At 32.0% G+C, this 17,537-nt stretch overlaps 1 protein-coding gene across 12 annotated transcripts in view; it reads right to left on the reverse strand.

Annotated features, from left to right (window-relative positions):
- Positions 1-8,180: 8,180 nt before the first annotated feature.
- The window catches only part of LOC127727865 (poly(rC)-binding protein 3-like), a 152,378-nt gene continuing 143,021 nt past the window's right edge, over positions 8,181-17,537 (reverse strand). For 10 of the 12 annotated variants that reach the window (XM_052234988.1, XM_052235000.1, XM_052234996.1 and 7 more), the window contains one exon: positions 8,181-16,008. In XM_052234988.1, coding sequence (XP_052090948.1) covers positions 15,630-16,008 — 379 coding nt within the window. In that variant the 3' untranslated portion in view covers positions 8,181-15,629. The remainder of the gene's footprint in view (positions 16,009-17,537) is intronic. The other 2 variants (XM_052234998.1, XM_052234999.1) reach the window with 1 other exon arrangement.

A 17,537-nucleotide genomic window follows, 5' to 3' on the forward strand; every position in this document is an offset into this window, starting at 1 on the left:
TGTTATTTAGATTATTATTTTCTTGATGTGTTTGTGAATATGTCAACCCTTTACGTACCTTTTGGACACGTATAATATACAAAAGAACTGCACTGCGTCGTATTCTGTCAAATAAGCCGTTTAACATGGGTAACAAATAGTGGCGATTTCTAGAATGTAGTTGTTAATTCAATATTTTAAGTCATTTCCCTTAGTTTAAAAATATTCTATTTGCTTAGATATGCAAAATGGATGAGACAAAAGTTGATCAAACTTATAAAGTAATCACCCATTTGAGGGCCTCAAAGTAGATTAGTGAATGCTAATTGAGTCACCCTCTTTAAATAAAGTCATTATTATTATCATTATTATTACCTATAACTTGTAGCAGTTAATAGAATGTTTACAAAACATGCAAACAATACAATACATTATATATTTTGAATTAAGATATGTAAAAATAATATGTGTGATAACGTCAATGGTTGTACTCGGTACGCACATTAATATGGTGTTTTACATAATAAAAACTTCTTTGACGCTTAATAAATGCATATACATTTTAACAAAAAAATGATTTCATTTCCTTATCAGGTATTTCATGATGCACTTCACGCAGTCCAAGAAAATTGAAACTTTAGCAATTCAGACAATTGAAAAATTATAAAGGACTGCATTTTCTATTGTTTGCTTTATTTATTTCTTTATGTTGTTGTTAAACTTTGTTTTATATACACTGTTACTACATCATGGTGTAGGAAGACGCAAGGATGGACCGGCTATAGTTACTGGCAGGTAAGCGATACTAAGGTCATCGGTCAACGAAGGTTAAGCTACATCTTGACCCCAAAAAAGATGAAAATGAACTAAGACTACTATACTATATACTGTTGTAGAAGTCTAAGAGATGAAGGACAATTATCCACAAATCTCTTCACCAGTGAAAAAACTACAAGATTGAGCAACACGAACTATACTAACATGGAGGAAAGGTTATTTAATTTGAAATTATTATTACATTTTAATTTTTATATATTTTTCTAGTAGTCTGATTTTGTTATCAGTAAATTAAAATCAAACTAAATATTATTTTGATATATATATAAATTATGCACATTCATGGATCTACAATCTGTCGATAACTGTATCTTGGCATTGTACATGCAAGGTCGTGTTTTTCTCTGACTGTTAATGACGTCTTTCATTAATTCTATTGGATGTTGGATGTGTACTGATTGATATTTTAGTCTTAGATGCATGATTTTTTTTTATTAGTTGTTATTGGCTTTCAACTAGCTGTCAGTAACTCTCAGATCTGTACTTAGTGTCTTTTTGTTGTGGGATGTATAAGTACCCTGCCACGTCCACCAAGTTTTTGTTAGATGTATTTCTATTTGTATCGATCTGATGAGTTTCAACTGATTTTTATAGTTTGTTCTTATGTTGTTTTGTTACACCACTGCCCCAGGTAAGGAGGGTTGGCGCCTTAAAACTAGTTTAACCCCGCCACATTCTATATGTGCCTGTCCCAAGTCAGGAGCCTGTAATTGAGTGGTTGTCTTTTTTTTTTGCTGTTTCTCATATTTGTCTTTCGTTCATTGTTTTGCATAGTTTGTTCTTGTGTTGTCCTGTTATACCACTGTCCCAGGTTAGGGGAGAGTTTGGCACCAATAAATGAGTTTAACCCCGCCACATTGTGTATGTGCATGTCCCAAGTCAGGAGCCTGTAATTGAGTTGTTGTTTGTTGCTGTGTTTCATATTTGTTTTTCGTTCATTATTTTGTATATAAATTAGGCCGTTAGTTTTCTCGTTTGAATTGTTTTACATTTGTCATTTCGGGGCCTTTTATAGCTGACTATGTGGTATGGGCTTTGCTCATTGTTAAAGACCGTACGGTGACCTATAGTTGTTAATTTTTGTGTCAGTTGGTCTCTTGTGGAGATTTGTCTCATTGGCAGTCATGCCACATCTTCTTATTTTTATATTGACATTGATTTTTTGGGTGAAATTCAGATACATCACACGAACTTGTGTTCTGTGTGATTGACGCATTCCTTTTGTTCATTTTTTTTGTCTATCCGAGAGCACAAGTTCACATTTTCTATAATATGGTGCCACATGAGGAGCAGGATCTGCTTACCCTTCTGGAGCACCTGAGATCACCCCCGGTTTTTTAGTCGGGTTCGTGTAGCTCAGTCTTCTATGTTGTATTTTGTATTTTTGTGTACTGTTTTTTATTTTTTCGTCGTTTTTCGTTTTTTTTTGCCATGGTATTGTCAGTTTGCTTTCGACTAATGAGTTTGAATATCACTTTGGTATCTTTCGCCTCTCTTTCTCTTCTATTATACATTTAAAATAGTACAGACGAATCTGTTAAATCCAGTTGAATATTGAAAATTTGTATACACGTATATTTTCTTATAGAACCATAATGCACAAAATAACTGTGTCGTATTTAGTCTTTGAACCTCGCTAACTGCTCGACATTCCTTCTATCCTTACTGACGCAAAGAGGAGGTTGGGTCTGGATCCTACGCTTTGTCGTTGTACGTCAATCATATTTCATCCAATCAAATATTAACGTTGACGGCAAGTAGCGATTTCTAGTAAGCCACTCCTGTTCTGCTGGTTGGTATGTTGCAATGTGTCGTCTGCTCGCAAAACTTATATTGCTTTTTTCGTTTGTGCGAAGGTGTAATCCAGTTTAATTTTTCAACATTATCATTCGATTTTACCAGAACAGTCTCTTTCTGTTCTCATGATTCCTTGAAAACAAAATATCTCTTCTTCCTGTCTTTTTTTTAATTAGTCCACTGTTCTGACGTTGAGTAGATCGTAATTAGATGTATTGACGAAACAAACCAGTTATAAACTTTGTATGGGAGTAAATCAACATGACATTTATTTTAAAATGAATCATTAAAGTTTCAGTTTTAATTAATGAGTTTAGTGTATGTAGTCAATACTAGAATTAGACAGTTGAAAAGGAATTAAAATTACCAATGTTTTATTTTAAAGTTTATAGCATATATACATATATATTGAATTGCGTTGTATAGCGGATCGTTAAAATATTCATTCATTTGTTTATTAAAGATGTCATAAACATAAATACTGATTACGCTCTTTATATTTAATATTCTGGTATTTTAAGTGATTAATAAACCTGTGTCATTTATTATCCGTGTCACCAACATTTGCAGCGGAGTTTCTTGTCGGTCAATTATTTTTGAAACAGTATTGAACTGTCTCGTTGGTCTTGTAATTGCATGCTGGCCTCAAGACTGGTTCGACAGTTTAGTTAGTTTTTGCATATATAGCGAAACGTTGTAAATCAGGGGTGGGGGTAAAACTATTTGGTTTGGTCGATGCTCATCTTCTGCTGGCTTGGAGATTATCATCCATCTCGGTAAAATAGGCCTTAAAATATGATGCAAAATTCAGCTTTTTGGGAATACAGACCTCAACCAGGTACTCTCGCAGTCATTGTTTTGGAAGCCAACAATAAAAACAAAGGCATCAAATCTAAAGAACACAATCAAACTGTCTTTCTTGAAGGAGGTCAGCTTTGCTTGAAGGATATCAGCTTTTCTTGAAGGATATCAGCTTTGCTTGAAGGAGATCAGCTTTCTCGATGGAGATCAACTTTGCTTAAAGGAGGTCAGCTTTGCTTGAAGGATATCAGCTTTGCTTGAAGGATACCAGCTTTGCTTGAAGGATATCAGCTTTGCTTGAAGGAGATCAGCTTTTTTGAAGGAGATCAGCTTTGCTTGAAGGAGATCAGCTTTCTCGATGGAGATCAACTTTGCTTAAAGGAGGTCAGCTTTTCATGAAGGAGATAATTTTTGCATGAAGGAGGTCAGCTTTGCTTGAAGGAGATCACCTTTGCTTAAAGGAGGTCAGCTTTGTTTGAAGGGGATCACCTTTGCTTGAAGTAGGTCAGCTTTGTTTGAAGGAGATCATTTTTGTTAGAAGGAGGTCAGCATTGTTTGTAGGATGCCATCTTTGCTTGAAGGAGATCAGCTTTGTTTGAAGGAGATCAAATTTGTTTGAAGGGATTGGTCTTTGCTTGAAGGAGGCCATTTTTGTTAGACGGAATTCAGCTTTGCTTGTAGGAAGTCATCCTTGCTTGAAGCAGATCAACTTTGTTTAAAGGAGGTCAGTTTTGTTAGAAGAAGGTCAGCTTTACTTGTAGGAAATCATCTTTGCTTGAAGATCAGGTTTACATGAACTAGATCAGCTTTGTTTGAAGAGGTCAGCTTTGCCTGAAGGAGAACAACTTTGCTTGAAGGAGATCAGCATTGTTTGAAGGAGGTCAGCTTTGTTTGTAGAGGTTAGGTTTTCTTGAAGGAGGTCATTTTTGTAAGAAGGAGTTCTGCTTTGCATGTAGGAAGTCATTTTGCTTGAAGGAGATCAGCTTTGCTAAAAGGAGGTTAGTTTTGTTAAAATATTGTCCTTTAATTGAAGGAAGTTATATCTGCTTGAATGAGATCAGGTTTGCATAAAGAAGATCAGTTTTGTTTGAAGGAGATCAACTTTGTTTAAAGGAGATCAACTTTGTTTGAAGGGGTTCGGCTTTGCTTGAAGGAGATCAGCTAGCTTTGTTTAAAGAAGATCAGCTTTTCTTGAAGAAGGTCAGCTTTGCTAGAAGGAGAACAACTTTGCTTGAAGGAGGTGAGCTTTGTTTGAAGTAGGTTAGCTTTGCTTGAAGGGGATCATTTTTGTTAGAAGGAGTTCAGCTTTGCTTGAAGTAAGTATTTTTTGCTTGAAGGAGATCAGCTTTGCTTAAAGAAGGTCAGTTTTGTTAGAAGAAGGTCAGCTTTACTTGTCAGAAGTCATCTTTGCCTGAAGGAGATCAGGTGTGCATGAAGAAGATCAGCTTTGTTTGAAGGAGATCAACTTTGAAGTGGTTTGGTTTTGCTTGAAGGAGATCAGCTTTGTTTGAAGAAGACTAGCTTTGCTTGAAGAAGGTCGGCTTTTCTTTAAGGAGGTTAGGTTAGATTTGCTTGAAGGAGGTCAGATTTGCTTGAAGGAGGCGAAACCTTAGTTTTAGTAAATTCACATGGTTTATAAACCGAAATTGTTTAATCAAAATGTGTCACTGAAACATAAGTCACTGGGTCTATGCGATTTTCCGTAAATAATTTAAGTGAACTTGTTGTTTGTCGGCAGAAAAAGCAGACATAATTTGATACTGGAAACTGTGAGGACATTTTTAGTCAATGTTTGGTTTCAATTGGGTCAATAGTAATAAGTCACTAGGCTGTGGCGTATTTTTACGCTTGTTCGCCTATTCTGTGTTTAGTTAATATCCCAGAAACCATTAGTTTTATACAAATGATATGTTCACCTATCATGGTAACCGTGACCTATATTATTTTACTACAAAAACTTTAAGAAGCTTTTAAGATAGTATCACAAAAATCCATGGTGGTATGAATTCACCAAAAAATATTCTTGTACCTAACTTTCATGTCTGAACGGTTTATGTTATGTTTCATATACAAGTAAGAAGACGTGGTATGATTGCCAAGAAGACAAACTTCCATCATAGACCAAATGACGTAGAATATAACAATTATAGGTCACTGTAGGCTTTAACAATGAGAAAAACCCATAGACTTTTTGTAAGCTACAAAAGGCCTCGAGATGACAAATGTAAAACAATTCAACCGAGAAAACTAAAGGCCCGATCTGTTTACAAAACAAATGACAAAAATCAAATATGATATACAACAACATACGACAACCACTGAATTATAGGCTCCTGACTTGGAATAGGCATTTATAGAATGTGGCTATGTGACACATGTTTGCCGGCGCAAAACCCTCCTCGTAACCTGGGAGAGTGATGTAACAATACAACATAAGAACAAACTATAAACATCAGCTGAACTCATCAGATGGATACAAAGCACAAAAAATAAAACTAACAAAAAAAAAAAAAACACAAAAGAAACAAAGTAACTACATAGTATTATAGACATCCATTACCGTACACAAATGATATTTTTCCATTACATTTTAATAATCTGAAGTTTTTGATCAATTAACACATGTCTTTCATTTCGTTTTTGCCAAGCTAGTCTTATATTTTCCATGATTATAGTGAGGTTTTTTTCATTTAGAATTTTGGATACCAGTCTCAGTCTGATAATTTCAAGCAGGATATAGAACTCAGATCAACGGCTTTGCTCAAAGCAAGTGTAAATTTGAAAAAAAAAATATTCACATATTTCCGTTGAGAGGAAGGACTAAGTTTGGACCCAATTACAAAGTATCCACACTTTTGCAGATCCTTTTTTTTTTTTTGGAAAGTCTTACAATTTTGACTTAATGTACTCGTGTGTATTTTGAGATTGTAACATTTTGATGTATTTCATAACCATTAAATGCTTGTAAATGGTTAAATGAGGTTGAGGTCAAGTGAAAACTATCTGACCGGCATGAGGACCTTGCAATGTACGCACATACTAAATATAGTTATCCTATTACTCATAATAAGAGAGAAATTAACATAGTAGTCACTGAATCATGAAAATGAGGTCAAGGACAATGGATGATATGACAGACGGAAACTTCATATCATAAGTCATCTATATATAAAGTATGAAGCATCCAGGTCTTCTACCTTCTGAAATATTAAGCTTTTAAGAAGTAAGTTAACCCCGCTGCCGCCACCACCGCTGCAGAACACTATCCCTATGTCAAGCTTTCTGTGACAAAAGTCGCAGGCTCGACAAAAACCCTTTCTTTATAAAATAGATTTTACTCAGAATTTAACGGCAACGAATTTTCCAAAGTCCTAACTAAGATGCGAGTATTCACGAGGATATGACCAGCCTGCGACTACTATATAATAGTAGTCTCAGCATCAGCTCAGTAGTCAGTGCTTCTGTACTATCATGATTTATGTAATATACTTTTTTAAAATTCCCCATTCACCAATCTAAAAATTATTAAGACACTAAGGTTCTAACTTCCTAACATTTTTTTATCCAAATGGCTTTTTCCTTAGCAAAGCAACAAACAAAATAGTAAAAAAAACCAGGTATGTCAAATTATCGGAATACAGGAGGTACGTGTCTATCAAATCTAATAAACAGCTGCGCAATGAGCGCATGATAGCGCATACATGTTATGTCTCATCACGGTTGAATAGATGACTAAATACGATGACATTCTGTTCAATAGTATACGGAGAGAAATCTGTGAAGAATATTCAAGTTCTTTCAACATATTGAAAGTTTCAAAGTATCAGGAAATAGGAAGTATGCATCTGACTGATCCGAAAACAGCTGACACGCTACAACTCATCACAGTCAAGTAACAGACAAAAATCGAAGCCATTCTGTCCATTAGTTTTTGTGAAAGTGACGAAATGTTTGTTGGACGAACGATCAGACATACCAGGTGATATAGCCCCACTCAAAGATAATGGATATAATAACTGAAAACAGTAGGTGCACTTCAGTTCCTGTAAATTGATCATTTGCTGAACGTCAAGTGGCATATATTTCATGCATATTAAGGACAATTTTCTTTCAAAATATTATTTTAAAGTTTGGCCGCTTGCTTGAGCAGTGCTAGGGGGTTTGCTATGAACAAGAGACCTGTGCTTCATCTGAACCATACTCAAACTGTTGGATTGTTGGCAGAATCTGTTCAAGTTGGCTTGATATATGGCATGTTGTTTGAGATGAGTTGAAGATTTACTGGCTGATCCAGAAATTTTCATAAGTGGGGCCCGCTCCAGTCATGCTTCAGTGATTCCCTAAATAATCAACCAAATTTTTTCCACAAAAGGGTGTGCCAGGTATGGATTTTGCTCATTGTTGAAGGCTGTACTGAACCTGTACTTGTTTACATCCTTGTCCTTCAGTATTTGGAGGATAGATTGTCTCATTTCATGGAAATCATAAGACATCTCTTTATTTTTATACATGTAATTATCAAAGACCATGAATCTTCTAAAATGTTGTCAACAGATGTTTGGTAGAATCCATAACTTGCCTTGATCTAGGCCACTTAACAGCTTGATTAATACAAAAACTTGCCTATCATTGACTTCTAGATATTGTGTTTGTTTTATGTTGTTGTTGGCTTGCTATCTTATCGTGATTTAACCCCAAGTCTCCTTTTCCTCATGCTAGTCTACTTTTTATACCGTGGTTCTAACAAATAAATAACAAACAATAAATAAATCTTAAGAGGTGCAGCACCTTTTTAATGACTTTTCATCATGATAATAATAAATAAATGATAAATAGTTATGATGATAATTACCCTTTTGGAAAACAGTCCGATTTCACTTCACACATTTTCACATGTAAAAAATCTCTCTGGTCCCATTTATAAACATTCATAACGATCACTCTTTATAAGTACAGTCACATGGGAAAGTGAAAACACTAAAATACCATTAGTTTTCTTACTTCTCAAAAGATTAAAGGACATATTTTTGTAAATGGGAAAATATTTTAATTTTCTTCTCTAGTAAAAGAATGAAATTAAAATGACATCATTAGATATGAAAATGATCTTACAACCTGGCTGCATTTCTGCTTTAAAAATTTAAAATTTTTATCAAAATTTATCATGTGGCTGCGGAGATTATAAATTTCCCCCAATTTCAATCAAAGGATGAATGTCAATAAATGGGTTCAGAAATTATATAAAATTACGTAGATTTCTACAAAAAAAAAAAAACAACAAATCAATTCAATATACAAGATTCAACAGTTATATACAATATGTCAAAAGAACACAAAACAAAAAATATACCCAATAATAAATCCCCAACATACCCCGTACACAATAATCCCTTGATGTACCCCATAAACAAAATAGTAACCTATACCTGTTAAAGGTAACAAATCTCTATGTTTAGAACTGAACCAGAAAAAATTGTCTAGAAAATGCTAATTACGTGGGGATTGAGAACTATGAGTATATCTTTCATCAACATATCAAAAGTGCATTTTCATCATTTATTAAACATAAACTGTTAAAAATACTACAAAACGTTTATCATAAAAATCAAATGATTAAAAATAAAGGATTGTTACGTTTGCTATTGAAGTACCCTCATTTTAGGCAGACATTTTGATGTACTCTTAAACTAGACCTTTGATATCCATTACTTGAACTGTATAATAACATGTCAGTCTTTATGTAAAACAAATGGTGTAATGTTTGTCATTGAGAATATATACTTTAGTTAGCAGTAAAAACTGTCAAAACACCACTCTTGTACAAAGACGAGCAATGAATATTCATTCATATTTTAAACCTGTATGAATAAAATACATGTCTAATCTGGATCAAAATCTTTAGGTGTAAAGGTGTTGAGTTTTGACAGATTTCACTGTATAAGGGATTGCTTCTGACATAAATTGTCTGTCTACAATTGAAGTAATTCAATAACTTAAATCAATCATTTGATATGTTTATGTTGATCCAATTTTTGGTTTAATTAATAAGGACCTCAAAATCCAATTACAATTCTATATTCTGCAAAAGGGTATTTTGAATATGAAAAAGAAAACATTTTGCAGATTTGAGTCATCCCTTAGTACATCTCTATGCAGGACCTACAGCAATTGAGAATTCTTAAAAGTGAAACAAATTTCAAAACTTTTGATCCACAAAAGACCTAGAAAGGATATTTTGTTGCAAAATAAAAATAATTTTCCATTTCACATTGTCAATAGATGATTGTATAACAATGTACACATATTACACATATTTATCACAGTCGTAATATTACAATATATATATGCCATTAGCTGTCATCATTTTGTGAAGCTGAGATATGGTATTTTTAGTACCAGTTTTCATTGCTACTCTGATACACTTAAAAAAATTTCTAGTTTTAACTTTTTCCAAAAAAATAAAATGTTTATCATTCTATTGTGATTCTGAATCTTGATGAATTATGATCATAATTCAACATGAATTTTATTTTATTTTACTGTCAAGAAATATCTGTTTTGTTTTCTATTATCTAAAGGAATTTTTTTCAAACTATGATCCCCTATACACAGAGAATCTATAGTGAGAAAACAATGCTTAGGTCAGCATAAAGGAATGCTTTATAAACAAAATAACTTACTTCCAAAATTTTTATAGATGTATGCTTCAAAATGAAATAAATGTTTTCCATAAATGACCAACTCAGTAAATATTTGTATAAATAGTAAAAACAAAATGTGCAAATATTTGACTGAGTACGAAAATATGACAAATATTGCACTATATAACAACCTAAATTTGGCTATGTCAAGTCTGGCTTCACAATCAAGCCATTATATGATTGTAAATTTATAAAAATTTAATTTATGTTTGAATCTGAAAAAAATTATGTAAATGATCCTCACTGAAATATTTTTGGCATGAAAAAAAAAACATCAACTAAATGCTATTTCAAGAAAGACAACTCTGTAAAACTTTTGGTCTTTTTTCCAATCAAGTCAGACACTCAACTTTTTCAGTGCTGATTGTCTTTTAAAAAAAAACAACAAGTGATAACATCGATTAAAATCTATGGTCCTCTCCACATTTAACGAATTCCCATTCCGCACATCTCTGATGTTATCCTAAAAATAGAAGAGTACGAAGACGTTTAAAGATTGCAAGATAGAAGAACTGTTAAAACAACTTCGAACACAACAAATTTTGGCAATGCACAACAAATGGCAGGACAATGAACTGGGGTTATCCGAGTCTGACCCCTTAAAATGTTTTTTTATAAATGGCAGGATTTTCAACAATCTCTCTCTAATTTCTACTTATAAACTACCAAACCATCAACATTAAAAATATTTTTTTTTACAAAATTGCACTCACTACCCTTGTAAAAAAATAAATGCCATTAAAGTTGGAAGTCAAGTTATCAAAATACTGAAAAAAGAGGTATCTATGTTAACAAAAGAACACTATAGGATTTTATGATAATCTTGGGTTGATTTAAGTTTAGAAAATTAAATAAACAATGTCTAACCCTTTATTTTCCAATATCCAATTAGCTTTTTGTAAAAAGATGTGTATTACCTTCTTGTATAACCAAAGATCAATAGTAACCAAGATTATCAGAAAACTTAGAGACTAGAAGGAACTAAGTACTGAAAGCACCCAATTATATTCAAGGAATATATAGAGTAAAATGACATTTAGACAAGCCATCATTTCCAAGCAATAAAATTATACTAACCAACCTATACCACATACACACAAAGACAAGAAATATGGCAATGGAATTAATTATGTACAACCTCAACACAAGAATCAACCCATGTTTGCTAGGTCACTAACATGTAAGGGCCTATGGAATTTTTTCAAATTTGGTGATTTTCAATTTAACTTTTGTTATGAAAAGGATTCATTTTGGTATAATATGCTTTAAAAAGTTTGTTGTGAACTGACTGTTGATTCAGTTCCGAGTTCCTAAAGTGAAACTCTGGTGGCAAGAGGGGCAATTTATTGCCAAGCAGCAATTCTCCCCAGTGCACTTAAAATTTTTAAGTTCCTTCTGAAAGCTTTCTTTAAATAATCATTCCAAATTGCATTTGATCAAACAAAAAAGTGTCATGGCAAGGACTACTCATTTGCAGTGGTAAATTTTTCTAGAAGGAACAAAAGCATTGAATTTGTGAACTCTGCATACAATTTACTGTATACTTTTTACTTACCAAACAAAGAAAATGCAAAATAATCGAGAAATTGTGCTTCCATTGCCCTTTACACAGCTACAGATTTTTTTTGTAATTGTGATCTAGCTCACATGGGTAGAATTTCATACAAGAAAAAACTTCAAAATAGTGTGACCAAAATTTGGCTTTCTGATTTGAACAATTTTCAAAACACTTAAAAAAAAAATCAAAACTTTAAACATTTAAAAATACTGCACATAAAATTCAAAATCTATGATATATGTTACTTTATATATAAATAAAATGCAAGTTATATATATATATTTCTATGTTTATGACAAACCCACAACAATCTGTGATTAATATTGCAAAAACATAATGCTTTATATTGCAACCAAATCAATTATGCAAATCACTAAAGCTGAGGTACTCAAAAAGGGAATTAAAGTTAATTCAAAACATATATATGACTCTATACAAGCTTCAAATGTTTGGTAGGTTCCAGTATATTGCCTATCTGCTGCTCAGAGCTGATTCATACTCTGTGTAATTCTTTTGAAGTCATATTTCATGGAATTGAAAAACTGATTTTTTTTCAAATTGATTTGAACATTTTAAAGATGTTGCAGAATAACTGATTACATGATCACCAAAATAGACCAGGCTGAGTGTTCAAAATTTATGATAGTTCAGTGGATTTCTGGTTTTTCAGCAAACTTAGAAAAAAGAATACAAATACAATTAAAGTACAGTCAAACTGTATATAAATGTCACTCTTGCAACCAGAGATAACTGACCTTACAAGAGAGGTGGCCTTTGAACAGAGGTTCAAAATGCAAAGATATTACTACAGCAAGAGAAGATTTTCTTTTCTAACTTTCAAATCATATAAAAAGTCCAATCTTGTTTAATTTATATGCCTAAGACTTGGTATACTTATGTCCTATTTTCAAGGTATTGGGTAATTTGATCTACATTTTATCATGACTTGATACCTTAAGTTTCAAAACAAAACTGGCAGACAGTGAATTAAAACAACACAACAGGTCATTGTTTTTGAGGTATCTATAGCAATATAAATCTAAATTTCATATGAGGAGACAAGATTTTTGTAACTTGATACTTTTCAAGAGTCATACAATGTTCATGCAAAACAAGTTTTAAGTTTTAAAATGGAATATTGCAAATATTGGGACTAAATAATATACATAAATCTTATATAACAAAATATAATGAGCATCGGGTATGGATTTATATCCAACTTCTTGAGACATATTACTTAAACAATTACTTGTCAACTTTACTTGTGTTTGAAAAAAATAGTTGATTTTTTTGTGAGAATTATATATTTTTTGAAAATTTGTCAATAGTACCTTTAGGTTCATTTTTAACATCAGGTTATACCAGTATTGACAACTACAAAACTGATTAAACTTTAAATAATGTTTTTCTTATTTAACCCAATGGTTCTGTGTTCTTTAAATCAAGTGTAAATTGAACATGAACTAAAATATTTTTTCTACTGAATGTATTGATGTGATCTCTCTAGAGAACACACATATCATTCTGAACAATTTCTACTATGTGAAGATAACAAGTAATTGTTTCATTTGGATTTATGCAAATACTTGTCAATTAACAAACACAGAGGGGAAGAAATATTTGGCAAGCATCAAGTTAAAACAATGAACTTAACCTATATATATATAAACTGAACTACTTTCCTTATTGTACAAGTTTTTTGTTCACATCAACTTAATCGGTAATATCTTATAAGGATTTCCTTCCATTCAGTATCTAATATTATATGAACTTAGTCTATTTTTCTATATCCCTTTGGGAGTTTTAATCACATTCTGCAGAAGGCCAAATAAATTCATAGACCAGGCTTCATTAACTGATCACATGTGAATTGGACTTCTTATCCAACAGATTTTTGGGAATATTCATGTCAGTTTTTAACAAGCATCAAAAATATCTTGAAATTTGGCCCATTTAACTTTTTCTTGTAAAGAACTGTTCATCATAATATGCAAACATGCTTATATTGTGTCACTTGTTGATGGCAAAGTGCAACATTATCCCATAAAATTGGATATTTCAGTATGTTAAAATTTTTCATTGAAAATTTAGCATTATGCCATCCACAGCATTTTGGAGCATACCTGGATGTTATAACGAGAGTATCAATTGTTTCTGATATGGACAAATAACCTGTATATAAGTTAAGACTAAAGATATAAATATGGAATACAAATGACTTAGAATCTGGCTAAATGCCCTTGTAACAAACAAAATGGCATTAAAAAAAAAAATACACTGCTACCCTGATAAAATTGACGGATGATTTTTTTTCATTTGGAATGTTAACCTTCTAATGAATGACCTTATATACCTCAATATACATACATAACACCATAACTGCACTGATAATCATCAGTTTTATGAGTATCAAGTTTTTCTAAGTGCTAAATGTTCTAGTGAAATAAAACGTGCCAGATGACAGTACTGATGGTCAGATTGTAATGCAGTAATCCAGTGGTACCACCAGTCATGATATCTAAAGGTCATAGGCCTTTACTACTGGCCAACCGCTGATTAAATAGTATATCAATTCCAGATGTAACATATACATGTAATCACTAATGATAAATCTTACTTCGACCAAATCAAAGAAAGATAACTCTATGGTACTTATATCTGTAAAAAATCAAAGTACTGGTGATACTGCTGGATACCATATTATAATCTTATTTGTGAGCACATAAAACAAAATGGATATCACAAATGATTGGAAAGTGTCATCTTGTGTAAAATTGAAAAGCATTATGGGTAATCTTCCCAAATTGGTAGCCATTTTAGTGTTTAAGAGTGTTTAATCAACTTTACACAAGATATACTAAACACCATTAGAAAATCTATTGCACTTTTAACATTATTCATACTAAAGTTTAAAGCACTATCATGCACAAATTCATTAACTTATTGTAAGAGTAAGAAATCAGATAATTCAATGAATTTAAATGTTAAATTCAATGAATTTAAATGTTAAACAAGACATAACTGGTACCAAACTGAAAATCTAAATAAAGCATGCTTACTCATATTAAAATTGCCATAACAGTACATTTTTTTATACAAAAAAATAAATTATTTTCATGAATTTGTAAGAAACTGCTTATTGAATATAACAACTATTAAAACGTCTGTATACATGCAGGTTAACATTGATTGGACTCATTCTGGCTAATCATAGGTCAAATATTACTCCTACTGACTTTATACATAATTTTTGGCAAAAAAAAATCAACAAAATGAAATCATTGAAGAATTGTGAAAAGATTCAAGCTGACAACACCAACACAACATTTATGATTTATTTTATAAAATAAGAAAAATAGATTATTTTTCTAATTGTTTTCGTCTTTTTTATACACAAAATTGAAAATATAAAATTTGAATCAGTCAAGGGTGATATGTTTCTAATTAACAAGTTTTTAACAATTACTTTAATTCATAGTTATACTGCACATTTAATTGTGTAAATATATACATATCAAAAACAAACTTTTGGCAAACTAAAATAAACCTGTAAATGTATTAACCAAAAATAAACATTTTAGCAATTATCAATAACTCTGATACATTTCCGTTTGAATCTATCATATTCAATAATGATTTCAAAGGAAAACAATTTAACAAAATAAATAATGAGACAAAGTAACATAGGTCACATGACTAGCATGTGACCACATCACATCTATGTACAAACGGAGCAGCTCACTTCTTTCCGGTTGAACTAATTATCAGCATTCAAAGCTGCTTTTTAAAAATTCTTTCATACCAAGGAGATCCTTGAAAAAAAGGCATTTAGTAGAAGAACTTAAGTCAGCTTCTCTGATGAAAAATACCATATAAAGCTGTATAATTATTCCTGTTAAGCACAACCATCGAGTGAGGTGCTCCGATTGTGTGCAATAACAATCAACACAAGACAGTTAGTAGGGTGCTATTTTCTTCCTCTCAGTCAACATAGCATTTGCTGCCACCCCGACTCGCATTTTATTCTGTTGTACAGGAGCCTGTCCTACTGTATCTATCATCCCAAAATACTGGCCCAGTTGATATGGAACTGCTGGCATTTGTTTCAAGGCATTCATGTTCATGTTCATGTTCATGGAGTTCATATTCATAGCGTTCATGTTCATTGAGTTCATCGAGTTCATCGAGTTCATGGCAAGTTGATTCAAGGTAATTGCATACGGAGAGGCCTGCAGCTGCTGAGGGGACTGAACAACAGAGGTCAAGGGTGATGCAGATGTTGTTGGGATAGTCGAGGTAGTCGGGTCAAGGGTCAAATTCTTATGCAATTCCATGCTGCAGAGAAAAAAAGAAAAGGGAGGGATCTGTATTAGAACAGGATAAAAATAAATCCACAAACCAGGCACATGTCTACATTTTACACAATGCCAAATAATACTTTTAAAGTGTGAACTAAAACTATATATATAAATAATAATAATAATGGAATTTATAACTACTTCAGCCCCATTTTAGTTATTCTCATTGTTTTTAAATCAAGAAAGTTAAAATTCAGTCGACAATAATCTTTTGAAAGTGAAATTAGCATATAACTACTAAGTTGCCAAAGATTTACATGATTTAAGGGGTACACAATCACTAAAGGGAGATAATTCATTACAAGTCACCAGAACATGTAAATGGAATTGTGAAGTAAAATTGAATCTTGTATCTCCTGTTTTGGCTGTGGTGTTTTCTTTTATGGAAGCTAGAAGCTTAGTTCTTAGATCAATTGTTGATTTCTCAATGTCCAGTGGCAATTTAAATTCTTAAGAGTTTTGAATATCAAATTATACGACATCAGAAAAATTAAACAATAGACAAAGTATCTGACGTACATGTTCAGTACCCTAGTATAAAAGTCTTAGTTCACCTTGTCATCAAGTTAGTGTTAAAAGAAGCATATAACCAGAAGAAAAAAAAAAGTGGAATTTTGAATAAATTTGAATGGCGATAACATTTGATTCATTGATTATTGCTTAACGCACATTTAGCTGGATATTAATTAAAAAATAAATTCTGACCAATGATTCCTAGTTGATTTGCAATAACATAAAATAGACACCATGTTTTTGCTTACAATATAAAAATGTCGCTTGGCCTAATATTGTTTGGATCTCTCCCCACCCTACAGAAGGCAACCCATATCAATGATATAAATAGTTTTAACTTTCATTCTGTAGATAAAAATTCCATAGGGAAAAAAGTTTACAATAAAACAAACAAATTGCTGTGCTTTATATATAGGTCTGGTTTTTGCAGTTTTAAACTGTAATAAAAGAAATTTCAGATGTCTTTACTTATCAGTATTTGAACAGCAAAATGATCAACACCTATTTCTTGACAATTAACTATTTGAGCATTTGATTGTAAAATATTTTTGGTTGTTGTATATAAAAAAAATCAATGAAGCACGATCAGATTGAAAGATTTTCCAAGTTTTTTTTTACATTATTTAAGTTTTTTTTAACTTCTGCATAATGTCAATTTTCAGAGCTTAGTTTTATAAATATCTGTTGAAACAAGTAATATATCATGCAGAAAAAGCCAAGAATTGTATAAAAAGGACAAAATACTGTTATTTAGGAAGATTTTTTACAAAAAACATGCTATGTTAATAATGAAATATAAAACTCTTCTCTAGACACAAATTACAACAATTATCTGGGAAGGAAAACAGGAAAATTACAAAAATAACATTTTATAACAAAGAGGATATCACTAAGTGCAGTTATGGCAATCAGACACGATCTGGGTTACCTCCCTTCAAAATGTTAGACGATTAAGATGCCTACAGGTATCTTAAATTCCAGGCATCTTAATCT

This window comes from Mytilus californianus, unplaced genomic scaffold (assembly GCF_021869535.1).
Source record: "Mytilus californianus isolate M0D057914Y unplaced genomic scaffold, xbMytCali1.0.p SCAF_2, whole genome shotgun sequence".
NCBI classification, from domain to species: Eukaryota; Metazoa; Mollusca; class Bivalvia; order Mytilida; family Mytilidae; genus Mytilus; species Mytilus californianus.